Source organism: Penicillium odoratum, assembly GCF_028828045.1.
Source record: "Penicillium odoratum strain IBT 22623 chromosome Unknown utg000002l_segment0_segment0, whole genome shotgun sequence".
Lineage (NCBI taxonomy): Eukaryota > Fungi > Ascomycota > Eurotiomycetes > Eurotiales > Aspergillaceae > Penicillium > Penicillium odoratum.
This window is the reverse complement of record NW_026643144.1, coordinates 2,922,670-2,948,038: the sequence shown is the minus strand read 5'-3', so window position 1 is coordinate 2,948,038 and position 25,369 is coordinate 2,922,670. Positions and strand designations below refer to the sequence as shown.

Genomic DNA, 25,369 nt, shown 5'->3' with positions numbered 1-25,369 from the left:
CCTACGCCATTACAAGTAAAACATCAATACGAGCAAACAAAGAATCTAGTCATTTGTTTGGCTCAAGCTTTCCAGTCAAACAAACGAGGTGGGTAGTGTTGACAGGGCGCTGACGTTGGCTCCAATTAAACCCCTGTTCAAGCCAACGCATCAAAGAAATCTAACAATCAAAGAAACTGAGCGGGGAACTGCCGTGTGATGTATCAATGTCGGGCGGCAAACAAGACTGTCAAGGCTTAGAGTCTAGGCTGACATGATTCGATGCAGCGGCTTGTGCTTCGTGACTTCAGTTCAAATGTTATTATGTTAGTTCTCCGTAGAAGTTTGAGCTTAAATTCGATTTTATGGTTGTAAACAAAACTGAAAATTCAGGCACGAATCTGGAATCTGATATACAGGGCCTGTAAATTCAGGCATATATAATGACATAAGCAAGGGATCTCCCACTCTTCTTCATCTTAGTTGAAACTGTCAACAGTGAGATAAAAATGGACAAACTAACTTATCATGGATTAGTCCAGTCTGTACGAGGTGTCTTGTCTGAGTTATCCTTGATCAAATGTTTCGCGGTGTTGATCTTTGCGTGCATCGCGACCCGTGTGATCACTGGTCTGCAAAGTAACCAACGGAAATCTGACCCGACAGGGCGAACACCACGGCTAGCTCCTTACTGGTTCCCCTGGTATGGTCATGGACCATCATTTCTGTGGAATCATGTCGGTCTCCTCGAGTCATTACGGTAGGTCACCTCTTTCAGCTGTACTGTCCAGCCGCTGACCAAATGATAGGGACTTTATGGGCGAGCCCGTATTCAAGGTCTACCTGCGAGGGGAACGCCACAATATCGTGGTGTCACCATCGATGATTAAGACAGTTTTGTCGCAAAAGTCATCTGACATCACCGTGCTGGATCAGGCAATGCGATATGTCTTTGAAGACCGCAGCCTGGTGCGCAGCTTGCGTTCAAATCGCAACAAGGAGATCAACGATGATGTCGCGGGGTTTATCAATCAAGACTCTTTTATTAAGGATGCATCCGCGGCGATCACTCGACTATTGCAGCGCAATGCTCCGAACTTGGTGACCTTCTCCCGGAGCCCGGTGGATCAGGTCGCATGGGAGCGTGACAGCTCAGTGATGTTATCTGAACATGACCAGTCAATCTGCGAGGTGAACCTCTTCGCACTGGTCAGAGATTTTGTGGGCCACAATATCACCACGCTTTTGCTGGGCGAGACCTTTGTCGAAGCGTTCCCTGGTGTTCTCCCGAATTTCTGGACACTAGATGCTAATTCTGTATCCTTGTTTGCGGGATTCCAACGATGGATACCGACACCTGGCATCTCCTCGGGACATGCTATGAAGGATCGTCTCATGCATATCATGTCGGTCTTTTACCGTGCGTTTACTGCCTGGGACGATGGCATTGACCCAGGCATTGAGCTTCGGGATCTCGACGATGTCTCAGAATTATTTAAGCAGCGAATGCGCACATTCCACAAATTGGGCTTATCCCCCAAGGCCAGTGCGGCGGGAAATCTGTCACTTCACTGGGACTTGATGGAATACATTGTCAAAATGACCTTCTGGAATCTGATCCACATCTTCGCCGACGAAGAACTACTCAAGGAAATTCAAAAGGAAATGGACCCAAGCGTGAAGTCTTCGCGCCCTAATCGACGAGAAACCGGGTTTTCATTCGATGAACCGCCAACCCTGAACCTCGACATTGAGAAAATGCTACAAACCTGCCACTTACTGAAAGCCTGCCACTACGAAACCATCCGTCTCCATTCCGCAGGAATCTCTCTTCGAGAGCTAGACTCTGATTTGAATCTCACCGAGTCGGCTGGCGAAGCCTTGGAACCTCGCACATACAAGATGCGCAAGGGCGAAAAGGTGCTCATGTCCCATGGAGTCTACCAGAACGATCCAGCGCGCTTTTCAAATCCACACCAGTATGACCCGTTGCGGTACATTGTTACGAACCATACATCTGGCGTTAAGGAAGCCAATCCGGATATCCTTGGACCGCTCGCGGATGGTCTGTATGCACCGAAGAACAACGCTTTTAGCGAGCAGGCGATTTTGGCTTTTACTTCTACAATCGTGTCTATGTGGATTATTTCTTCGGCAGATGGGAAAGGTATCGTTGTACCCCCTCACAGGAAGACATGGGGTGCTTTCCTGCCTGCAAAGGATGTGAAGGTACATATCAAGGCAAGGGTGTAAAGCGTTTTTGGAGATGATTGTTATCGCGTTCTCAAAAACGGTGTCTGTATTTTAGTGCTTATTAAACCATGCATATGTGTCTGGAATTTTAGACATGCCTGATCAAAATTCAATATTTCAATGTTGGAACGACCACTCTCGTGTCAGACAAATTGACTCTTGATAGGAGATGATATCTCGTACAGCCTTGTTCTATGCATTGAAGACATGCCCAAGGCGCAGATCGGTTTTTCCCAGCTCACTCAATGACTGGTTTTTCAGAGAGCTGTTCAATTATTTAAATGATACAGTCCATGAACGAAGATAGAAAGGACTCCATATTTCGCCGTTGTTACATTTCTTGCCAACATGAGAGGTACGTCTCATTCGGGCTATCTACTCTGGTTGCTTTCAAGCTTGTTCCCGAAAAGAGCCCCGATTAATCGACAGTCAGGTAGTAATGATATCTTTTTTTTTCTGTGCATGGAATCATATTTCATATTGATCTCATGTAGTTTCATTCACAGCTCGCGTAGCTCAGTTGGTAGAGCGCGGCACTAGTAATGCCGAGGTCTTCAGTTCAAATCTGGACGTGAGCAGTTTCTTTTTGCCTTTTTGTTAACATTGCTGTGGGTCGATGGGTCGGTGGGTCCTAAATCCGACATGCATTCCCGTTATGATGTTAAGCAGAGAGAGGTAATTAGAATTGAGTTGGCTGTGAGGTTGGAATACAAGAACAGAAGTACGAGTACTTGGATGTTATACATGTAGGGAAATGCGGGTGTCATACGCTGGGAATCTGGGTCCCTTTGTATACGCCTTGCAAGGGAAAGCCTTGGATGTTATTGGATTTTCCTTTGTCAACGTCAAGTGACTTCCATTTTTCATCTTTCCTCTTAAATCCCGAGTCTTTGATATGCATAGTGCTTGACGACAGGATAGCTACATATGTATGTTTACTTTAGAGCCAGGCTCGTATGATTTGAGGGTGGTTATTCGTAACTAATTGCATAGCTTACAAATACAAACAAGAACATCGTGAATGTAGGACGAATTCCTAAGCTAGCGTCAGGAACTATCAAACGTTCGAATGTTACGAATTTCTTATTTTCTAATCAGTTTTAACTGTTTATAACATACCTATGAGTATGTTCGCCTGGCTAGTACATAGTGGATTCACTTGTTCAAACTCAGATTATGATTGATGATCGCATGAATGGAGGCATTCTTGTACCTTAGTCGATTGGGGGATTATATGTATCCAGTCTAGTGCCGTAAAAGTTGGGAGTCATGCAGGTTGGAATCTATATTTAAGCAGAAACGCCCTTAATGTGGTAGCTCTTCAGCTTCGTGAATCCATCGTATGCTCGAGGTCCAAGAGTGCAACCAAGACCGGACATTTTCCAGCCGGTCCATGCGAGATCCTGTCACGATAATTAATACACGATCATATCAAGAAGAGAGAGAAAAACTTACGGGAGCAGGGTAGTCACAGCGGTTGATAAACACGGTGCCAGCTTCGATTCGATCAATCAACTCCTCACCCGCGGCGATATCCTTTGTCCACACGCTGGCAGTCAAACCGTAATCACTATCGTTCATCAATTGAACAGCCTCGTCGTCACTGGCCACTTTCATGATCGGCATGACTGGACCAAATGTCTCCTCCTTCATGGTAATCATGGTGTGGTCAACATTGGTCAGGACGACCGGGGCAAGCCAGTTGCCCTTGTCGCTCGTCTTGGCCACAGAGAAGGTATTGTTCTCCGGGGTCGAGTCGACAGCACCCTTGGATAGGGCGTCATCGATGTGTGACTGGATCTTCTCCTTGGCAAAAGCAGAAATGACAGGGCCGGTAGTGGTAGTCGAATCCTGGGGGTCGCCGAGTTTGTATCTGGAGGTTATTAGCAGTGCAAAATAACAGTTGACAGGGAAGTTGAAGAACGCACGACTTGAGCTCCTCTTGAACGGCAGCCAAGAAAGCATCATAGACCTTCTCGTGAACATAGACACGCTCAACAGAGCAGCAGCTCTGCCCAGAGTTGAACACAGCACCGTCGACAAGGTTCTCTGCTACATCCTTCACATCGACATCCGGACGCACATAAGCCGGATCCTTTCCGCCAAGCTCCAGGTGAACAGGCTTTACCTGGCGGGCAGTGGCCTCGCGAAGTCGAAGACCACCGGCAGTAGATCCTGTGAAAGAGACAGACTGAATCTCGGGAAGTTGAGCGACTTGATCGAGAACATCCAAGCTACCAATGTGAATAACCTGGAGAACATTTTGCGGCAAACCGGCCTCGGTAAAGATCTCAAGCAGTCGATTACCAAACAAAGGCACCTGAGGCGATGGGCGCAAAATAACCGAGTTGCCCGCCAGAAGTGCCGGCACCAAAGCGTTAACGGTCGTCAAGTATGGGTACTATGAACGAATTAGCGGTCTGGAAACCTCCATTTACAACGAGAATCCCTTACGTTCCAAGCTCCAGCAATAAGCACCGGGCCAACAGGCACATGCTTGACCATGCGCTTGAAATTTTCTTCTGGCTTACCAGGCAAATCCGCCAGGCTCTGCTCCGCAATATCGATCATGTGTTCCGAACGAAGGATGGCAGTCTTGATTTCACCGGCGCAGTATCGGATGGGTCGCCCCATTTGTGTGGTGATCTCCTTGGCCAGGTCATCGATCCTAGAGGAAATGATCTCTAGCGCCCGAGTGACGATTTTCTTCTTCTCATCGAGGGAAATGGTGCGGTATGATTCAAAGGCTTGCTTCGAGGCGGTGGCGATCTTGGCGGCTTCGGCGAGGGACGTGCCTGGATGGTCGAACACGACCTCGTGGGTGGCAGGGTTGATTGTGCGGACTTGATTGGACATTTTGAAAGGAGGAATTTACTGGGAAGAGTGAGTGTAGTGGAAAAAGAAAAGTTGGCAGGTGAATGGCGTAGTAAGAGGGGCATGGGATTTATAACGTGGAGCTTCTTATCGCGCCTTCCCCGCGGTCCCGCCTGTATCATGAGCCAAGCAGAACAAGATATCTGGTATCTGCTTCACTACACACTTTCGAAATTGAATTAAAAAAGCTTGAAATATTTGGTCTGCATGTAAGCGATCCACGCAGTAGCCTAACATGAGCTACGAGATCAATGTGTGGAAGCGTTCAGGTAAAAGACATCATGAACGCACTTGACCGATGCATCGTTCAATAAGAAGTAGTGAAATTCCTCATATAGACATGGGAAAATGTTCGAAGCACTTGAAATCGATATCTTTAAACCTAGAAGTATCCAGTCGATTCGAATTTCATTGTATAGAATTGTTCGTTACTGTCAATTGTTAATTGTCTAACACGCGGTTCGTGAGCGCGCTTAGCCCCACAGCGCGGTCCGAGGACTCGACCAATGGTGATTGCCACCAGTTGGCTATGTGCAGACGATATATGGTTTTTGCAGGGCATATAGTGTATCAAAACTGTCGATGATGAAAAAGATAATCATTCAGTCATTGGGAAGTGGAGCAGATGGTAAAATGGAGTTTCCGTCGCTATTCCAACGCACGACCAATTTGCTGAGTCAGCCAGCTTGGTTACCGCTCTTCGTCAAGTTGGCTTCTCCGATCGAGACTCAATTACCGACATCCTATCATGTTATTCGCTCGGACAACTGCGCGAAGCTTCATTGGCGCTCGCGCGTTTTCTACAGCTCGTGCGTGCCGGGCGGAGCTGTCCTACCAGGTCTACGGCCCCGAAAAGGAGGAAGCCGTTCGCGATCCGATTCTATTCCTGCACGGACTTTTCGGTTCTAAGCAGAACAACCGGACTATTAGCAAGTATGTGACACCACCGATTGTATGGATGCCTTTAGACCTAACATAAACTGTAGAGCTTTGGCCAGAGACTTGAATTGTCAGATCTTCACGTTGGTACGTGTTGCATACTCTCTTCCAAAAGTGGAGGGACATTATAAATCTCAAATCTATACTTACGCGCCTGCAGGATCTCCGCAATCATGGCCAATCTTTCCATGCCCCGGAGCACAATTACAGTGTCATGGCTGAGGATGTGCAAGAGTTTATAGAGCAGCAGAAGCTCAAGAAGTGTGTCCTGATTGGCCATTCGATGTATGCCCTCTACGCTATAGCTCTGGCTTGATCTTTTTAACCCATACTGACTACCCACAGGGGTGCCAAAACTGCGATGACAGTGGCCCTTCAGGCCCCAGAGAGCGTTTCTGCTTTAATCTCTGTCGACAATGCCCCGCTCAATGCGGCATTGAAGAGTGACTTCCCCAAATATGTCCGGGGAATGCAGCACGTTGAAAGAGAGCAAGTGACGAAGCAATCAGAGGCCAACAAAATCCTCGAGGCTTATGAAGAGGTATGGAAAGAGCCATTCCAAGTTGGAATCCATCACTGATCCTAAAATAGTCCCTTGGAATTCGCCAATTTCTTTTGACAAACCTTGTGCGCTCCGATGATGAGCAAAAGACTCTGAAGTTCCGTGTACCGCTCTCAGTGATTGGTGACTCACTTGATAGCATGGCAGACTTCCCCTTCCGCCAGTCGGATGCCGTCAAGTATGATGGCCCCACACTTTTCGTTCGGGGAACCAAGTCCAAGTATGTCACCGATGAGACCATTCCTGCAATCAAGACATTCTTTCCCAATGCTCAGATTGCGGACGTCGAGGCAGGACACTGGCTCATATCCGAGAACCCCGAAGCTTTTAGACAAGGTAATTGTTGAACTTCTATGTCTGATACCATCATAACTGACATTTTCGCGCAGCGGTTGTCAAATTCCTAGGATCGTCATAAATTCAATAGCAGATGAATGTACATTAGACCATCGATAGACCCTTCAAATTTGACTTTAAATATCTCCATAGACCCGAGGAACCGATATATGATTTCTAATCCCGGACTTTCTCACTCATCATATTACATTAATTCAGCGGAACTTCAAATCCCGCACAGGGGCTTACAATATAAGATTGCCCGGGCTGGAAGACAAACTTACCGATATCCACTTTCGGCTCAGACACTTCCCGGGATCTAATGTTCTAGAAGGTTGCTTCCGATTAGACATCCGGTCTTGAAAATCCAGTGGCGATTGGTACAGCTGAACTAATGAAGAGAAACGTAAGCATAATGGATCGCACAAACCCACTTTTTTCCTTTGACCCGTAAATATAGACGGGTCAAGTGGATCTAAAGGCCCGGAAACACCTCGTCAATTATTTGGTTAAGGACGATGTTTCGCACTGTTCATTGCTAGTTTCAAGGGTCGCGGCCTTTCACCCTAATTAGTGATACAAACAAAAATGAATTTTTACATGATCTTGTCGCATTAATGGTAAAATTTTGAATCTTGGAATCAAAAATTGAAGCTAGTCATTGCATAATAATTAATACTAGAGGCTTTCCGCCGTTTCACGCGGCGCCTACTAAGGTTTTATACCTTATCTCCTACCATATCTCCCACTCAGTCTCCCACTCAGACTTACACTCAGACTCCTACCCAATATTTTACCTTCTTTCTTACCGGATTAGTTAAATAGTCGAAGGACTCTCCAAATTCATATATAGTGGAAGTGAAAAAAAAGAGAAAGAAAAGAAAAGTCGGGGGCTGGGGGTGTCGAACGCAAGGGCAAAAAGTCTGCGGTGTGCCCAGGTAATAATGGGTTAGAAATGAAGATACCTACATTCGAAGAAAACTATATATCCAAATTATCAAGTATCACTTAGCCGGCTTGTAATATTGACATTACACAAGAAGAGGATATCTAGGAAGACTATGAATACATGATAAAATCAAGAATGGAGAGGGAGCGCAAGACTGCACTCAAAATTATACAGATCGGTCATTAAGCAGCATATCCAAAGGGCAATGGCTGCGTATCATGATTCGGCATCGAATAAGCCTCCGTCGACACCTGGCCGAACGGCTGCAGAAACCCTTCCCAGTCATCGAAGTCGTTCCCTATGCCAGTGAAGAGATCGGAAGGCATAGCGTCGTCTTTGGTAGGATACTCGAGCGGCAGACTACTCGCCTGGACATCATTGCACAATATTTCCGTGGGACTAGCAGGACCTCTCATATCTCTTTCAATGGAATCATCGACCCTGCTGCTGGAAACTATTTGAAATGGACTGTGAAGACCGCTGGAATCGGCAATAGTCTTCATGGATGGCAATGAGTCATCCCCAGTTTCAGTATTGTGATTTGGATGTATCCCAGGCGAGGATAAAGGATAGTTGGGGGTAATTGGTGAAGCCTCGACTGGGGTGAGGCTGTGCGAAGTTCCACTGGAAGATTGTGGTCGTTGCAGGGTTTCGACCTTGGGATTTTCAGGCCTTTGTTGCTTGGTTCTCACAGATTCTCCAGAATTTGATCTCCCAGCTTGGTCCAGGGACCCTAGTCTAGCGAGTATATCATGTACCAGAGGCTGACCATTGGCGTCACAATTCAAGGGTTCTCCAGGCCAGCCATCTCCAGCCTGTACATGTTGATATAACGCTCTGATGCCGTGTACAAGCCATCCTTGCTGCTCTTCCAAGAATCTTGTATATCTGAAAATGCCTGGGTCAACAAGATATTCATGATGTTAAAAATCGACCAGATGTTTTACATACCCCTTGGGATATACCTTTTCTCGAAGCTTCTTCCGATCAGCAAACACGCAATTGGCATTTTCACTTTGACATCTTTGACAAGGACTTGATCCATCGCACTAAAAATAGTAAGATAAGGGCTTTTGGAGAACGCGGGGCGATTTGAGACGCATCGTCGTACCTTTGTCTTTTTGCTTCTACAGCGATCACAAGCCTTTTGTGCCCTTGAACGAGGGCAATTCTTGGAATATGGCCAGTCTTTCGACACTGGCGGCTTCGAGTCCTTGCGGGGCATGGTTAGGTCTATGTTTGTTCAAGCAAGGAAATGAACTTCGTTGCGAGAATGAGAGTTGCGTCTCCCTATTAGAGCCTTGGACATTGACTTGATAAACCCGCAACAAGAATGTCAAGAAGCAAGCAAGTATCCGACAGTGAATTGAGGATAATGATTGCGACGTGAAAGATAGATCGTGACGAGTCGCACCATGGATCAATTCCTTAGGTTTCGTGGCTAATACTGAAAAAGTCTGGGCTGCTTATCCGTATATCCAGCATTATTAAGTTATGGGTCTTGGGTCCCCCTTTTTCGAGATTTCATGTATTTTCCCTTTTCGGATATTGTATTTCTTACAGCACTGGCATTCGGCAACGCACTGATACTTTGTAGTAGGCAAGTGAAATCTTTACTTTGAATGCTCAGCTACCAAGGCCTTAGACCAATAATGATATATTCATGCTGGACTTTATCGAATAAGAAGAACATATTCAAATAACCATTGGCTGAGAGGCGCATTCCGCGCACTTTTTAAGAAGCCCCTTTTTGATGAGGTGAAATTGAATTATCGATATCTTTGTTATCCTACTCTATTGACTGCCAGTCTTGCTTTATAATTCATTCGCTTCTGATATTTGGGACTGGAATCTATTCTCAATATTCGAGGATGAAATAGAATAAATTACAAGTAGAATGATTTGACCAATCACAGATGATACCGATGAATATTTCACCGGAATCTGTAGCATCCGAGCGTAATGAGAGCGTAATTTCGGAGATCTACAGGTACCGTAACCGACCCACATGGGTGGAAACCCGTCACTGTATCCGGACCACATAAAGAATGGCTATCAAACTGGAACTTGTTATATGATCTTTTTCGATGGATCTATTGCAGTTGAGACACCGGTTTTCAATCATATCTCAGGACAACCAGGCTTGGCGCCCCACATTGTATCTTTGTGGTTCGTGATCAATTGTATCTAGAACTAGTGATAGGCAGATATTCTGTATCCACAGCAAGTTTCCTTAGGGTCTCCGGTTCATGATTCATGAATTGCCGGGAGTTGGAGTTGGCAGCTTTGGATTGACTCATTAGCTAGATTGGTAATCGAAATGTTTTTGGTGTGTTCCTACTGCTAAAAGACTTGAAAGGCCCACGTAGATCCTGTCTACCCTGAATCGAATCTGGTGCATTAGTCTTTATACACCATGTCGGTTTTGGGGGGAATTCCCTCCCTTGATAGTTCACAGCATCAGCAGCGTCTAGTGACTGGTTTTGAAACCAGAGAAACATATTCTTCGACTACTACACTTGAAAATGAGACGAAGGAGCAAGATTCAGAGGTTGATATCGAGGAAGAAGTTGAGGAGATGGTGAGAGAACTTACTCGTCACTCCACTCACTTTTCCTCGGCGAATGCCAAAAACCCTTTTTTCGAAGAAGACAAGGAGACTACTTGGCACCCTGATAGTCCTTTCTTCAAGACAAAAGATTGGATTCGTTCCCTGATTGCGGCCCAATCTCAAGACCCTGAGCGATTCCTGCAACGTTCGGCAGGTGTTGCGTTCAAGAATCTCTCTGTTCATGGCTTTGGAAGTCCCACCGATTACCAAAAGGACGTTTTCAATGCCATTCTGAGTATCGGCGGCTTAGTGCGTAACCTTGTCGGAAGCGGCAAGCAGAAGGTTCAGATTCTCAGGAACTTCAATGGGCTTGTCAAAAGTGGCGAGATGTTGTTGGTCTTGGGTCGTCCTGGAAGGTGAGTCTACCCGGCCTGTGTGATATCATGTGGATGACAACCCTAACCTCTTTCAATTAGTGGTTGCTCGACATTCCTGAAAACAATTGCCGGTGAGATGAACGGCATCTATGTTGGCGACGAGAGTTATTTGAACTATCAAGGTTAGTGAGGTCCAAAACAAATATGATCCCAGCAACTAACATGACAACAGGAATTTCGGCCCCAATTATGCAGAAGCAGTTCCGTGGAGAAGCCATCTTCAGCGCTGAAAATGATGTCCATTTCCCCCAGCTCACGGTTGGTGAGACCTTGACATTCGCTGCCCTAGCGCGCGCGCCTCGCACTCGCTTCCCCAGCTTGTCCAGGAAGCAATATGCCGAGCATCTCCGAGACGTGGTCATGACCATGCTAGGACTTCGGCATACATTCAATACTCAGGTTGGTAACGACTTCGTCCGCGGTGTCAGTGGAGGTGAACGTAAACGAGTCAGTATCGCAGAGGCTATTCTCAGTGGTGCCCCACTCCAGTGCTGGGATAACAGCACGCGAGGTCTGGATAGTGCCAACGCATTGGAATTCTGCAAGAACCTTCGCTTAATGAGTGACTATGCAGGCACTACAGCCTGTGTTGCTATTTACCAGGCTTCACAGAGTGCCTACGACGTAAGTTGAACATATGCATCTATCGGAGAAACTTTCCTAACAGTTGTCATTAATAGGTCTTCGACAAAGTTGTAGTCCTTTACGAGGGTCAACAAATCTACTTTGGCCCGACCGGCGAGGCTCGTGACTTCTTTATCAATATGGGCTTCGACTGCCCATCGCGCCAGACCACTGCCGACTTCCTCACTTCCCTGACCAGCCCAACCGAGCGCAGAGTGAAGGCAGGATGGGAAGCAAAAGTGCCTCGGACACCCGCGGAGTTTGCGCAGCGCTGGCAGAGTAGCCAGGAGTGTGCCCATCTCCTCCAAGAGATTGATACCTTTGATAATGAACACCCCATCGGTGGTCAGTCCTTCGCTACTTTCAGTGAAGCACGCCGCCAGATGCAGTCGAAGCAACAGTGAGGAACAGCACTATGGTCATACATATGGTTTTAAAACGCTGACATCCATCTCCTAGACGTCTCAAATCCCCCTATACCCTCTCGGTTCTCGAACAGATCAAACTTAATCTTACGCGTGGCTTCCAGCGCCTTAGGGCTGATATGACATTGACTTACTCCGCTCTTTTCGGCAACTTCTTCATGTCTCTGATCTTGGGAAGTGTATTTTATAACATGGCCTCGGATACCGCCAGTTTTTACTCGCGAGAAGTCCTTCTCTTCTATGCCGTTCTTCTCGCTGCCTTTGCCAGTGCGCTCGAGGTTTGTCAAACTCCTTATTATCCCCGAAAGCTTCAGGAAGCGTCTAACAATATAATTTAAGATCTTAACCCTATATGCTCAACGACCAATAGTGGAAAAGCAATCCCGATATGCTTTCTATCACCCTTTTACAGAAGCGGTCGCATCCATGCTGTGTGATGTGCCGTATAAGTTGGTGAACTCCTTCACGTTTAATCTCCCGCTTTATTTCATGGCCAACCTGAAACGCGAGCCGGGAGCGTTTTTCATCTTTTGGCTCTTCTCCCTTGTCACCACATTCACCATGTCCATGGTTTTCCGGACATTTGGTGCCGCATCACGTTCTCTGGCTCAAGCACTGGTTCCTGCTGCTTTGCTCATTCTGGGTCTTGTGATTTACACAGGTTTCATCATTCCTACCAAAGAAATGCTTGGCTGGTCTCGCTGGATGAACTACATTGATCCCATTGCTTATGCATTTGAAAGTATGATGGTCAATGAGTTCCGCAATAGAGAGTTCCCCTGTTCTTCGTTTGTCCCTTCTGGAGAGGGATACGAGAATGTGGACACTATCAATACCATTTGCAGCACTGTGTCATCCACTGCTGGAGATCTCTACGTCAGTGGAGACGCTTACTTGGAGACTGCATACGCCTATACCAACGATCATCTTTGGCGTAATCTGGGTATTGTCTTCGCCTTCATGATCTTCTTTATGTTCGTATACCTAATTGCTACCGAATACATCACCGAGGCTGCCTCTAAGGGAGAAGTACTTCTTTTCCGCCGAGGTCGTCAGCCAAAGACCCAGGCACTGGATTCTGAGACTACGGCAGACGCTACCTACAGGGCCGATGAGAAGTCTGAGGGTGCCGGTGCTAATATCCAGAGACAGACTGCCATCTTTCAGTGGCAGGACCTTTGTTATGATATCAAGATCAAGAGCGAAGAGCGCCGGATTCTTGACCATGTGAATGGATGGGTCAAGCCTGGTACTGCTACCGCATTGATGGTAAGTCTTTTTTCCAATATTGTGAGATCAAATTCGCTAATCATTAATAGGGTGTTTCCGGCGCAGGAAAAACAACTCTGCTGGATGTTCTTGCAACTCGCGTGACAATGGGTGTTGTTACTGGCGATGTTCTGGTTGATGGTCGTCCCAGAGACAGCTCATTCCAACGCAAAACCGGCTATGTTCAACAACAAGACGTTCACCTGCCTACTTCCACGGTACGCGAGGCTTTGCAGTTCAGTGCTTTACTCAGACAACCTGCCCACCTTAGCCGGAAAGAAAAGCTAGATTACGTTGATGAGGTTCTTGAATTGCTTGGTATGCAAACATACGCTGATGCGATTGTTGGTGTTCCAGGTGAAGGTATGCTACTACTCAATAAAGTATTATTCTCTCTTGACCTTCTTATTTACTGACAATCTATAGGATTGAACGTTGAGCAGCGTAAGCGTCTGACTATTGCCGTGGAGCTGGTTGCCCGACCTCAGCTATTGCTTTTCCTGGATGAGCCTACATCCGGTTTGGACAGTCAAACCTCTTGGTCCATTCTGGACCTGATTGAAACCCTGACCAAGCACGGCCAGGCTATCCTATGTACCATTCATCAACCATCTGCCATGCTGTTCCAGCGATTCGATCGACTTATGTTCCTTGCAAAGGGAGGACGCACTGTTTACTTTGGAAAGATTGGCGAAAACTCCTCGATATTGGCAGACTATTTTATGCGCAATGGTGGCCATGCTTTAACTGATGGCGAGAATCCGGCGGAATGGATGCTGGAGGTAATCGGTGCTGCTCCTGGGTCCCACAGCGATATTGATTGGCCCGAGACTTGGAACAAGAGCCCCGAAAAGCAGGCTGTTCTTGACCACCTGGCTGAGCTGAAATCCTCTCTTTCTCAGAAAGAACCAGATGCGAACACGGATACCGAACACCGCGAGTTTGCGTCTTCGACAAAGGACCAGCTTATCCAGTGTCTATCTCGGGTCTTCTCCCAGTACTGGCGTACTCCCTCTTACATCTGGTCCAAATTGGTTCTCTCGGTTCTCACTGCACTTTACAACGGATTCTCTTTCTACAACGCCAAGAATACGCAGCAAGGATTGCAGAACCAAATGTTCAGTATCTTCATGCTCATGACCATCTTTGGAAACCTCGTCCAGCAGATCATGCCCAATTTCATTATCCAACGATCGATCTTCGAAGTCCGTGAACGCCCATCCAAGATGTACTCGTGGCGTGTGTTCATGGCCTCGAATATTATTGTTGAGTTGCCTTGGAATTTCCTGGTTGCTGTGTTGATGTTCTTCTGCTGGTACTACCCAGTCGGTTTGTACCAAAACGCCGAGCCGACTAATGCCGTGTCCGAGCGTGGTGCACTTATGTTCCTCTATCTGCTGGTCTTCCTGTGGTTCACGTCTACATTCACACACATGGTCGTTGCCGGTGTGGAAAATGCAGAAACTGGAGGCAATATCGCCAATTTGATCTTCTCCCTTCTTCTCTTATTCTGCGGGTAAGTCATGTCACACTCTATCTTATTCTTTCGGTTTACTAAATTCTATTTTCAGTGTCGTCGCCACCCCTGACGCGATGCCCGGGTTCTGGATTTTCATGTATCGCCTTTCCCCATTCACCTACCTGGTATCGGGAATGCTGTCCACCGCTGTTAGTGGTACGGACGTTACATGCAGTACTGATGAAATCCTCACCTTCGACCCCCCGAGCTCTCAGACCTGCTATGAATACCTGAATGCTTACGCTCAGCGGACTGGTGGATATATCAACAACCCTAACGCGACGAGTTCGTGCTCATACTGCAGCATGTCTTCTACCGATACCTTCCTTGCCAGTGTGGACTCTTACTGGAGTGATGCCTGGAGAAACTTTGGTATCATGTGGGCTTACTTGTTGTTCAATATCGTTGTAGCCCTTGGAATCTACTGGTGGGCTCGTGTCCCCAAAGGAAACAAGACTAAGGGGAGTGCTTAAAAAGCAATGGGCAAAGTTTCGACTGCGTTTCGTTTGGATGGAACGCCCTGTCTTAATTTATACCTCCTCGGGCACATTTGGTCAGTGCTTTCTGTGGAACTGTTCATTCTACATTATATTGTAGACTTGCTCTTTAGACCTTTCTTTTCTCTTCGTTCGGGACTTCTGTTCCTACTTCTTACATTCTTTCCCGAATTTTTGTTATCTAGAATTCTTACACTCATTTCAAAAATATTTGTTTTAATATTTTGTGATTCCACCAGCCTTGAAAAATCCAGACCACTAACGAGCATCCATAACTAGATGTCTGTTTTACTTACATTGACAAGCATGTGGCCTTAAATTCAAGGCCACAAAGTCTATCGGCGTCTGCCGCTTATCTTATCGCCCGGCGAGCGCCGACATGTTCTCCGCTTCCCCCAGAATCTCCAACTCAATCGTTATTTTTCGCAACCTCACAGAACTGAACACATCCCAGTGAATCGACTGTATATCACAAAAGCCACCATGGCACCAATCCTCACCTCTAACCCAACCCTCACACTGGTCCCTGAACCTCTCACACCAATCAGCTTCGCACAATTCGGCACAGCAATCTGCTCTCCCATCCCACGAGACCTCAATGTCGCTCCTCAGCCCTCCAACCTCCCACCATACAACCCAGCGCCAGTCCTGGCAAACCAAAACTCCGCCTTGAAATATAGTCCCATCTCTCCCATGCTTGATCGCTACACAACCAGCCCAACCGGCACACCCAGCTCCGCACGCATGACAATGTTCTGCTGCTTCCCGCGCCAACTGCGCACAATAAACAACAGAGGTTCCGAAAAAGAGGTCTTCGATGTACGCATTCTCGAGCGCCACCCGTTCACCAATCAGACATTCATTCCCGTCGATCTATCAAGCCACTCGAAGGTCGGCGGTGGGGAGGAGGAGCCTATTTTCTTGGTTGTTGTTGCGCCTACGTTGAAGGGGGAAGTTGCGACGGCTAAGAACGCTAAAGGCGAGACGATCACTATTCGTGATCCGCCTGATCTGAAGAACGTCAAGGCGTTTATCGCGCGTGGTGGACAGGCTGTGACATATGGTGTTGGGACGTGGCATGCGCCCATGGTGGTTTTGGGTCCTCGTCGGGTGGACTTTGTGGTGGTTCAGCATGTGAATGGGGTCGATGATGAGGATTGTCAGGAGGCTGCATTTGGAGAGGGCATCGTGGTGGATCTGGGTGGGAAAGGAGAATATGGACGGAGGGCGAATGGTCCACCTAAGTTGTGGACAGCGAAGCTCTAGAATACCTACAGTCGCACCTATGCCTGGGTGCATGTAATTACGCATGACTGTATATAGACGTTTAGTACGATGAGACATGTCCTTACGCGTGTCTTCGGTATAAACATAGATTCATGATTCGTTCCCTCATAGAATCATTGACAAGTATTAATATTAAACATCAACAATCACTCTACAAAAGAGTCTCATGATGCGTCACAATCCGCCATTCACCGTCCGCCGCTTGACTCCAAGTAGTAGAGCCCGTCGCTCGATATTCTTGATCCCCACGAACAGCATAAACCTTATATGTGATAGATCCCGCCATCAAGTCAATAATAATCGTGCGCACATCATCAAGTTGGAATCCGTCAAAGCGATGGAATGGAGGTTTCAAGCATTCGTCGAATTGTTCTTCGTCTTCCAAGGTGAGGATTGGCATTTTCGGGAACAATAAGACGACTTCCGGGTTGCTCAGTTTTTTGATTTGTGGTGGTGGATCAGCCGATGTGAGCGCTGTCCAGAGAGCGCGCTCTTTTCTGAGGATCTCCTCACGGATTCGCTCGTGTATGGTTGGCATGGTGGGTGTAGATAAGGTTCTAGGGTAGATTCAGTCTGTCAGTTTTTTTTCCCAAATACATTCGAATTTTTTTAGAGTAACATACCAAACGGTTCAGAACAGCACTTTCAGTAAGACAGATGAGATAATTTTCCCCTTGGTGGCGAGGAAAGTGGTTTTATTTACTTGTTCCACGGCCACATATATTAAAATGACGTCAGTGGGATGACGTTGGTCAAATAATTTAATCTCCGGTGATCAGCCACTAATCCTGTCACTCTTTTAAGTTGACATGCGTAGTGTGTCACGGTGGCTTGAGCTTGATCAGGCTTTTTTATTGGTAGTCAAGGAGAGGGTGGGCTAGAGGATAAAAATAGTAACAGGGAATATACATGGAATTCGTCTAGATTTATATGTGCCTGGAGAGTCAAGTGATTCTTTTTATCAACATAGCTGCTGGAGGGTAAAGAAATCAACATTTCTTCAAATCAGCTTCCTCAGCCTGGAAATCTTCCCATGTTGCCCGATCCGACCCATTAGGTCGACTAGCCCGGACGAACTGATTATCCACTCCCTGCACAGCAGCAATAGGCTTAACAACCTCAATATCAGTTCCATAAGCCTTTGAGAACCAGCTCTCAGTCAGCGACTGGGAACCCTCCGACCCAAGTCCAGGACCGATATACAAGTGGGGGAACCGCTTCTGCATCCCCTTTAGGACAGTCGAGGAGATACGATCAACGCTATCGCAATGACGAAGCTGGAAGAATTCTGCCGGCTGGGCGGCACGAAGCTTCTCCTGGACATCAGCAGAGTACTGACCTACTGCGAAAAGCAGAAGATCGTAGTGCATGAGGGACGCCTTGCCGTGGTACGAGCCACCGGTCTTGGCACGGTGGTAGAGACCCGTTAGCGCAGCAATAGCACCCATGCATCCGGTTCCGTAGTCTGAGATTGGGAAGGGGGGCACAGCAGGTGTGTCAAGGCCCATGAATTTGCCTTGTGCCCAAGCGACACCGGTTACCTGTTCCATAGTGAGTTGATGATTCCAATTTCTTCGGCGAAGGGATTAGACTTACACAGTCGGCAATTTGTTGCCATCCAGCTCGCCCGGCCCATTCGCCTTCGTAGCCGAAACAGTTCTCGTTCACATACACGATTCCTTTTCCGCGCTTCTCAGCCAGAGCGGCCATCGCCTTGGGGCCGTATCCTAGCTTCTCCAGAGCGCCGGGCCGGTACCCGTCAACAATCACATCAACGTCAGCCAAAAGTTTCTCAAACTCTGCCCGACCGGCTTCGGTCTTGAGATCCAGATCGGCGGCATGTTTGCCCATGTTGCCGTCGACTTGGAAGAACGGTACGTCCGATAAGTTGGGGCTTGTGATTTTGAGCACATCGGCGCCATATTCAGCGAGAATACGGGTCACAGTTGGGCCTGCGATAATTCGGCACATCTCGAGGACTTTGACACCTTCAAGAATCCTCTTGCTGCCAGGTCGAGCAGCCGGGAACGGAGTCGGCGCAATGTCGCCTTGAAGCTTGGTCACCTTCCACGCTGGTTCTTGAACGTTGAGTGCTCCCTGTGGATTTATATAAGTATATACCCCATATCCGAAGCCTTTTGATGTGTAGACATAATGGTGGGAGCTGGACATACATGTGGGGTCTTGATAAAGTCCTCATATTTGAGTGCCGGCACACCAGCTTGACGGCGCTCCTTGTTCATTGCCTCCAGCTCGGGAACAGTATACTTCTGAACTTGGGCCTCAATAACCTTAATGATTTCCTCGTAATCTGTGAGATCGGGACGATGGCCCTCGAGACCAATCATGTTCAAAGTAGTTGTAGCTTCAAGAGAGCCGTGGATATGGTAGAACTCATCCGGATTCTTAGTTTTATACAGATTTGCCGACATACGACGGTATCCGTTGGACTGTGCGGCCAGAAGATCCGTATCTGATACAAGAATCAGAAAGCTGCTTAATCAAGTACCGACTGTCACATACCTTTCAACTTCGATTTCACATTCGGATCCAGCTTGGACAATCCATCAATCTTAGCCATGTATGCCTGGCATCCAAAGGCTGTTGCCGCTTCCAGGCTGACCTCAACACTACGGGCCTCACCTGTGCTTCCAAATCGCAGATCGGCAAGGGCTGCAGCGACGGAACCCTCGACACCTTTCAGTGCGGCAAGGGTCTCAGTCTCCTTGAAAGGAATGGGAAAGTAAACTTCATTATGACTGGACGAAAAAGAGACTCGGTCTTTGTTGGCAAGTACTTCTTCGGGCAGACTGAGCCTTTCGGATTGGTCACAAAGGCTGGAGAAAATGCGACTTGTCTCGAGAACGGGTGAATACGGCGAACCGTTAGACGAGTCGTTTTCCATGATTTAAAACTTGTCCCGTCTGATTTCTTTAATGTTTCAAGAACTCTCAAGTTCGCGACCTTCGGTTTTCAGATGAGAAGGTCAATAATGGTTTAAGTAGAGGCCAATGAGTGACCACTTGCAAAATTTGGGAGAAAACGGGGCAATCCAGAATTAGAGATGAAAGCTATATAATTGAACGGTAGTGGCCACCCGACGGCGCAGTCCCGGTCTCGATCCGAGTACTGCCGCATCAGCCGTCGGCTTGGATTTAGCGGAGGATTTAGCGGATATGGGAGTGCATCAACTGCAAATAGTGAGACCCCGCATGTAGATCCGAAAGAAAAGTCCGATTCGGGACCCTTCGGATAGCGATAAGATCGGATGAGACACTCACGTGACCATGCCATTACGTCGGTGTGAGATGGCAGAAGGTTATGGAAGCTGTCATCCGCGCTTAGTAAGCTATATAAAAACAGCGACATGGAAAGTAAGTCAAGACACATATTCGAGATTCACCAGATTGGTCGATAATTGAATACATAAGACACTCATCTAAATTTGAATTCATCTCCAGATATATCATAGTTTGGAATTTACGTCAGAGCCTGTCCAGACGAACTTGGCAAGCTCATCCCTCGCGGCGCGCATTCGACGCAAGACTTCCTCCCGAGGGATATCCAATAAGCCCTTAAAGTCCATTGAAATCATTTCCAAGTCCCCCAGTTTGACATAATGCGCACTGGAATCTTGTTGTTTTCCCAAGGCAAGATCCTTGCAAGCCTGTCCCCATAACTTCATCGAATGTCGACTTTGAGGCAAGGCAGGCATAACAACATTCCAGACATGCGGCATAAACTCATACTGCACAAATGTAACTTGAACATTAGATGCTCGAATATTCTGAACCAGAAAATTAATTCCGTCCGTATACGTCTCCTCGCCACAAGCAATCCACATAGGCGGCATGCCAGACCAGTCTGTCCATGTGGATGGGTCAATCAGAGGGTGACATAGTGCAGAATTGTCGCAGTGAAGATCACCCCGGGGTGGATTCGCGGGCCAGATACTATCCGTGGGATACTTCGGATTCAACCACGGGGCGCCTTCGGACATCCATTCGGAAGACTCGAATTTTTTGACGGAGGGTAGAGACAGCGCCATGTCTGCGCCGGGACTCACAAAGGCACAGCCCCGGGGCATCTGTGCATATATGTCTCGGTCATTGAATCGGAAACTTGGTATATCGTTCTTGGCAGATCGTATAAGCGACTGTAGGAATTGCAGCAAGTGAAGATGAAGAAGTGCACCACCCGAGTCACTGGCAAGGATGATCTTCTTCGGGTCAATTGGTTTATGCAATGCTCCAGCGGGAGGTGAGATAAGGTAGAAGAACGCAACTATGACGTCTAATAATATCGTCGGAATGGTATATTGAGGCGAAAGGCGAGGTTGGAAGGTAAATACACGCGATCCACTGGTTTGACTCAGATGTTTCATTAGGGGCCGAGCACTTGGAGGACCTGCGCGACTTGCATAAGAATTTTGTTAGCTTAGAATGGTCATATACAGTAAAAAAACTCACAAGAATGCTCCTCCAAATAGAAAGAAGATCACAGTGTCGTTAGCGGCGTTTTGCTCAATACCTCGGAATTTCTCCTTCTCACTCATATTGAGCTGGGGTGTGGTTGTGTCTGCATCTTTCCTGATTCCAATCCATTCACCCATATAGGAGCAACATGGAGTCGGAGCGTCCAGCTTTTCAATACCTTCGCTGGTTGCTGTGTACAAGTCCCATAGCTTTGATCGGATGCACTCTTCTTCCTCATCATTCGGGCGAGGTATTTCGATTTTAGAAACTATAATTGGTCCTTTCAAAGGTCTTTCATGGAATGATTGTTTCTGTATCTGGGAGATTGGAAGCCAAGGGGCACTCTTAAATGCCTTGCGAAAGCTCAAAACTGCTTTTTTCTGGGCCTCTGGATCGTACATTACGATGTCTTAATGGCAATGACGCGTGGTTGCTTTGGTCAATTTCAATTTCACAACTTGGACTGCGTTGGGAAGGGGATGAATTGGAGTGGAAGTGGGAAGCGGAGCTATTGAGACTACTTGGGGGCCAAAATATGTGCTTGGCGATCACATGAATCTATGGTTTGTCGCCGATCATTTCGGTTACAGCACTGCAAAATGACTTGTAACATTAATTCTGAGTCTGAAAGCCTCGGTAAAATTGGAGTTAATCGTATCTCTGTCATTTCTAACTAGTGCCTCGCATATGCTGTTGAATGTTTTTGTTTTTCAGGAAATGGTACCCACTAGCGTGGCTTACCAACTCCAATTATTGAGGCGGGGACAGAAAGCGGGGTATAGCATCAGATCTCCCTTAATTACGACGACAAACCGTTTCCAAATTCATCAAATAGGCTGCCATGGTCAATCGGCTCCCAAATCCAAATCGGTACATCACCGAGAATGATGCAGATGGCAACTCCTTCTTTTCTACCGACGTTGCTACGTCCTTGGAAGTAGGCAGTGAACTCGGTGGTGGTTTTCAGAGGCTCGGTTACCAGACGGAGCAATCACCCGTCTCACTTAACGGCAAGCGCGATATTGAGCTCTATAAGACCGCTATGCAGACCCAGGTTCCGCTCTTCATACCAGGTGGTGGCGCCAACGTGTGGTATAACGACATTCCGCCTAACGCGGGAAGCCCGATGCACCGCACCGTGAGCCTCGATATTATCATCCTGGTTGTAGGCGAGGTTGAGCTTACCTTGTCCAATGAGACCCGCACAATCAAGCAGGGCGATATTGTGATCCAGCGATCCACGTTGCACAAGTGGCGCAACCCTAGCAAGACGCAGTGGGCACGGATGATAGGGATAATTTCGGAATGTCAGCCATAAAACACTACTCATAGTGTTGGAATTTTTCAAGAGAGGAAATATCTCCAAAATATCTTCAACGCTCAGCCAAATTGATTTCTATACAGTCATATTCGCATTGATTCATTGCCATCTTTTCAATAACATCATCTCTGTTGTAAGACCTGGCCCAAAGCTGGATGCCACAACATGCTGCTTCTTCATTTCCATCGTTCTTAACTTATCCAAAGCCGCCAAAACAGCAACACTAGATGTGTTACCCCGAGTCCTGTACACCTCATTACTTGCCGCCACCAGCTCATCCGGAAGTCCCATCGCTGCCTGAGCCCCCTTGATAATAGACAACCCACCCGGGTGAACTGCCCAATCGAAATCCGTCGGCGAAGCATCGGACATCCCATTCTCCACAATTAGACTCTCAAATGGGCGTGCAAGAGAGGCAGAAGTCAACTTGGGAACATTCTTCGACAGAACAAGCCGAAATCCAGTGCTGGTAACCTTATCCTCCATCTCATTATGAGTACCAGGTGTGATAACAGACCGCGAATCAACAATAGAGAACCGTCCCGGAAGATTCTTCTCATTATGTACCCGGGTCATACCCTCCGAATTGCAAACCACAAGAGCCGCTGCGCCATCTCCAAAAAGAGCCACTGCAATTCCCATGTCCTGTGACGTCGACATTGCATGTAGTTCCGAACAGATAAAGATACTGCAAATCTCGCAAGCCAATACCAGAATCCTAGCCGGTCGACCTTGGCTAGTAGCCGCCCTGGCTAGATTCGAAGCCACCCTTAAAGCTGCTAACCCACCCGCACACCCAACGCCACTTATCAACAACCTCTCCGCATGTGCTGGTATGCCTAGCTCGCGAGCGACGATCTGGTCGTATCCGGGACTTCCAGCGTTGGTAGCAGTGACTGCAACAAGGTGCGTAATATCGCTCGCCTGGGTCTCACTATCCAGTAAGGCTTTCAGGGCAGCTTTCTTGGCGAGCTGGACACCGTATTGGCGCCACATGGTATCGACTTCTTCTGCCTTGGGAGGGATTGTTCGACGCCATCGGGGATCAGACCATAGGTCGACCACAGAGCGAGTTTCGATGCCGGTCTGTTCGTTGATTTTAAGGAGTCTTTGAAGCCTGGAGATCTTTAATATCAGAGAGAAGTTTTTGGAGAATGGAATGGCACGAACCATGGTGCATCTGCGGGGTATAAACTCTCAGTGAACTGTTTGAGATCGTCTGGGGTAACTTGTTTCGCGGGCCACTCTGTGGCTAAACCAGTGATTGTAATTTCATTTTTTTCTGGTTTAGGTGGATTCGGAGCTAGGGCTGGGGTGTTTCTTGTTGGATTGGAGAATACACCACCCATATCGACTTTCAAAAGTGGAATGTGGATATTTGGACTGATTGGTTGATCAACAAAATTGGAGAAAAGGGTCGTCACTTATAACAGCACAACTGATAATATTCACGTAGTTGACGAGATTAAGCAAGATCTCACAGACGTGTTTTGTATTCATAGTCAGCGTAGCATTATTGGGAGTATTGTCCTTTCAGAGTTGGGTTCTCAACATGGAGTGTTACAGACTCCCGAGTCCGACTCCGAACGCTGATGTTGGGGTTATAGACCAAGCTAGAGAATGTAAACATGCAATTACAACTCATCTGAGCAAGTACCCGTTAGACTCCAATCTCACGCGAGAAAGCTCTGTAGACATCCACGTGGATCTACGCATAGACCAAATATTCCAATGGATGACGAATGCTAAGTGTGAATGCATTGAAAGTGCTATGCTAAATACAAGGAGAGATAAGAAAGGTACTGGGTATTTCAAACGACACCGGGTCTAGAAAGGAATCTCGCGTGAGAGAAACGTTTCAACGCTTAATGATTCCCAATCTCGCGAGTCGGAGTAGGACTTTGAGCGGTAAGGGGTCGTGAATCGGATTGCGGCAGATCTCTGAACACCACAGAGGATCGATCACTGAGCAGATTGGTGCTGGACTCATTCTTCGTAGAGGTAAGTGGTGCAGGAATGACAGCGGAGGATTTGAGAAGCTCGCGGGCAGCGATGCGCTTTGCCTTTGCTCGGTCTTGAGCACAGTGAAGAATGGCAACACCAATGAAGACACAGATAATGCAAACAGAGAAAATGATTGCGTTGATGTTTCCTTTGTGGTTCTTTTCTTTTTGAGCGGCGGACACCGTGCTTGTGGCAGTTGCAGTGCTTGTTGTGGTTGTCGATGTGCTCGTTGTTGTTGTGGAACTGGAGGTGGTCGCCGAGGAAGTCGAAGATGTGGAAGATGTAGTAGAAGATGTCGAGGTTGACGATGTAGTGGTAGAGGTAGTCGAGGTGGTAGTAGATGTTGTCGAAGATGTAGTGCTCGATGTGGTGGATGTAGTTGAGGTAGTGGATGTAGTGGAAGAAGTGGTAGATGTGGTCGATGTGGTGGATGAAGTAGTATCACGAGCGAAGATAGCACCTAGCTCTCGCTCATCTCGAATCTCAAGGATTTGAACTGTCGCATCAACATCGGCGATCATGGGTAGAAAAGATTGCTTGGTTGTTTGTGGTAGGTCGACAGCAGTGGGGTTAGAGAAAGGATGACCCGAAACCTGCCATAATTGAGCTCCCATAAGGAGCAAAAGTAGACCCTGCATCTTGATCTTGATCTTAATCGTAATCTCAATCGAGTAAAATGTGTATGTAGGGAAAGAATGAATTAAGATCTACTGAGAAAAAAAAACAGTGGAAAAGCATAATTTAAATTATTTCACTAGTTCTCTGGCCACGAGTAGCTTGACGTACTGCACCTTGGCAAATGTGGGCTCCACCGTTGGATCTTAGCCTTGTAGGAGATTTCTGGGCAAACGCTTGCGTTGTTAGTCTAAGCCGCGCACAACCCGCCAGCCTAGTAGTTATTTTTGCACCGGCAACCCGGTAATCGACCACTGATGATCCAGTGGAGACCATTTTAGTACGATAGCAGACGATGGGCACACGCAAATGCCGCGCGGCACGGCCCCACAGGGCTGATCCAATTGTATAAGATTGGCCAAAGTGGTGTATCGCGAAAAGAAAGCTTGTTTC

General features: G+C 47.3%; 12 protein-coding genes across 12 annotated transcripts; 5 read left to right on the top strand and 7 right to left on the bottom strand.

The window, feature by feature from the left end:
- Window positions 1-488: 488 nt before the first annotated feature.
- On the top strand, window positions 489-2,232 carry N7520_003129 (uncharacterized protein; the record flags this gene model as incomplete). The annotated part of the gene is made up of 2 exons (XM_057137064.1): window positions 489-739; window positions 789-2,232. 2 exons carry the CDS (start codon window positions 489-491, stop codon window positions 2,230-2,232), a joined length of 1,695 nt encoding a protein of 564 aa, XP_056999750.1.
- A 1,289-nt stretch (window positions 2,233-3,521) lies between these two features.
- Window positions 3,522-5,088, bottom strand: N7520_003128 (aldehyde dehydrogenase family protein; the record flags this gene model as incomplete). The annotated part of the gene is made up of 4 exons (XM_057137063.1): window positions 3,522-3,635; window positions 3,688-4,105; window positions 4,161-4,633; window positions 4,687-5,088. 4 exons carry the CDS (start codon window positions 5,086-5,088, stop codon window positions 3,522-3,524), a joined length of 1,407 nt encoding a protein of 468 aa, XP_056999749.1.
- Window positions 5,089-5,854: 766 nt separating this feature from the next.
- Window positions 5,855-7,025, top strand: N7520_003127 (uncharacterized protein; the record flags this gene model as incomplete). Its single annotated transcript, XM_057137062.1, has 6 exons — window positions 5,855-6,039; window positions 6,093-6,132; window positions 6,206-6,330; window positions 6,391-6,586; window positions 6,637-6,943; window positions 6,997-7,025. 6 exons carry the CDS (start codon window positions 5,855-5,857, stop codon window positions 7,023-7,025), a joined length of 882 nt encoding a protein of 293 aa, XP_056999748.1.
- A 1,049-nt stretch (window positions 7,026-8,074) lies between these two features.
- On the bottom strand, window positions 8,075-8,901 carry N7520_003126 (C6 transcription factor (Fcr1); the record flags this gene model as incomplete). The annotated part of the gene is made up of 2 exons (XM_057137061.1): window positions 8,075-8,790; window positions 8,844-8,901. The coding sequence occupies 2 exons, from the start codon at window positions 8,899-8,901 to the stop codon at window positions 8,075-8,077; spliced, it is 774 nt and encodes a 257-aa protein (XP_056999747.1).
- Window positions 8,902-10,308: 1,407 nt separating this feature from the next.
- Window positions 10,309-15,190, top strand: N7520_003125 (uncharacterized protein; the record flags this gene model as incomplete). The annotated part of the gene is made up of 9 exons (XM_057137060.1): window positions 10,309-10,859; window positions 10,920-11,002; window positions 11,053-11,504; window positions 11,561-11,904; window positions 11,964-12,207; window positions 12,269-13,198; window positions 13,249-13,561; window positions 13,625-14,714; window positions 14,770-15,190. The coding sequence occupies 9 exons, from the start codon at window positions 10,309-10,311 to the stop codon at window positions 15,188-15,190; spliced, it is 4,428 nt and encodes a 1,475-aa protein (XP_056999746.1).
- Window positions 15,191-15,697: 507 nt separating this feature from the next.
- Window positions 15,698-16,480, top strand: N7520_003124 (ureidoglycolate hydrolase; the record flags this gene model as incomplete). Its single annotated transcript, XM_057137059.1, has 1 exon — window positions 15,698-16,480. One exon carries the CDS (start codon window positions 15,698-15,700, stop codon window positions 16,478-16,480), a length of 783 nt encoding a protein of 260 aa, XP_056999745.1.
- A 172-nt stretch (window positions 16,481-16,652) lies between these two features.
- On the bottom strand, window positions 16,653-17,039 carry N7520_003123 (nuclear transport factor 2 family protein; the record flags this gene model as incomplete). Its single annotated transcript, XM_057137058.1, has 1 exon — window positions 16,653-17,039. One exon carries the CDS (start codon window positions 17,037-17,039, stop codon window positions 16,653-16,655), a length of 387 nt encoding a protein of 128 aa, XP_056999744.1.
- Window positions 17,040-17,490: 451 nt separating this feature from the next.
- N7520_003122 (CAIB/BAIF family enzyme) lies at window positions 17,491-19,406 on the bottom strand (the record flags this gene model as incomplete). The annotated part of the gene is made up of 4 exons (XM_057137057.1): window positions 17,491-18,042; window positions 18,098-18,598; window positions 18,676-18,974; window positions 19,025-19,406. 4 exons carry the CDS (start codon window positions 19,404-19,406, stop codon window positions 17,491-17,493), a joined length of 1,734 nt encoding a protein of 577 aa, XP_056999743.1.
- A 561-nt stretch (window positions 19,407-19,967) lies between these two features.
- N7520_003121 (alpha/beta-hydrolase) lies at window positions 19,968-21,377 on the bottom strand (the record flags this gene model as incomplete). The annotated part of the gene is made up of 2 exons (XM_057137056.1): window positions 19,968-20,916; window positions 20,971-21,377. The coding sequence occupies 2 exons, from the start codon at window positions 21,375-21,377 to the stop codon at window positions 19,968-19,970; spliced, it is 1,356 nt and encodes a 451-aa protein (XP_056999742.1).
- Window positions 21,378-21,817: 440 nt separating this feature from the next.
- N7520_003120 (cupin domain-containing protein) lies at window positions 21,818-22,294 on the top strand (the record flags this gene model as incomplete). Its single annotated transcript, XM_057137055.1, has 1 exon — window positions 21,818-22,294. The coding sequence occupies one exon, from the start codon at window positions 21,818-21,820 to the stop codon at window positions 22,292-22,294; it is 477 nt and encodes a 158-aa protein (XP_056999741.1).
- A 102-nt stretch (window positions 22,295-22,396) lies between these two features.
- N7520_003119 (chalcone synthase B) lies at window positions 22,397-23,470 on the bottom strand (the record flags this gene model as incomplete). Its single annotated transcript, XM_057137054.1, has 1 exon — window positions 22,397-23,470. One exon carries the CDS (start codon window positions 23,468-23,470, stop codon window positions 22,397-22,399), a length of 1,074 nt encoding a protein of 357 aa, XP_056999740.1.
- A 692-nt stretch (window positions 23,471-24,162) lies between these two features.
- N7520_003118 (uncharacterized protein) lies at window positions 24,163-24,822 on the bottom strand (the record flags this gene model as incomplete). Its single annotated transcript, XM_057137053.1, has 1 exon — window positions 24,163-24,822. The coding sequence occupies one exon, from the start codon at window positions 24,820-24,822 to the stop codon at window positions 24,163-24,165; it is 660 nt and encodes a 219-aa protein (XP_056999739.1).
- Between the last annotated feature and the right edge of the window lie 547 nt (window positions 24,823-25,369).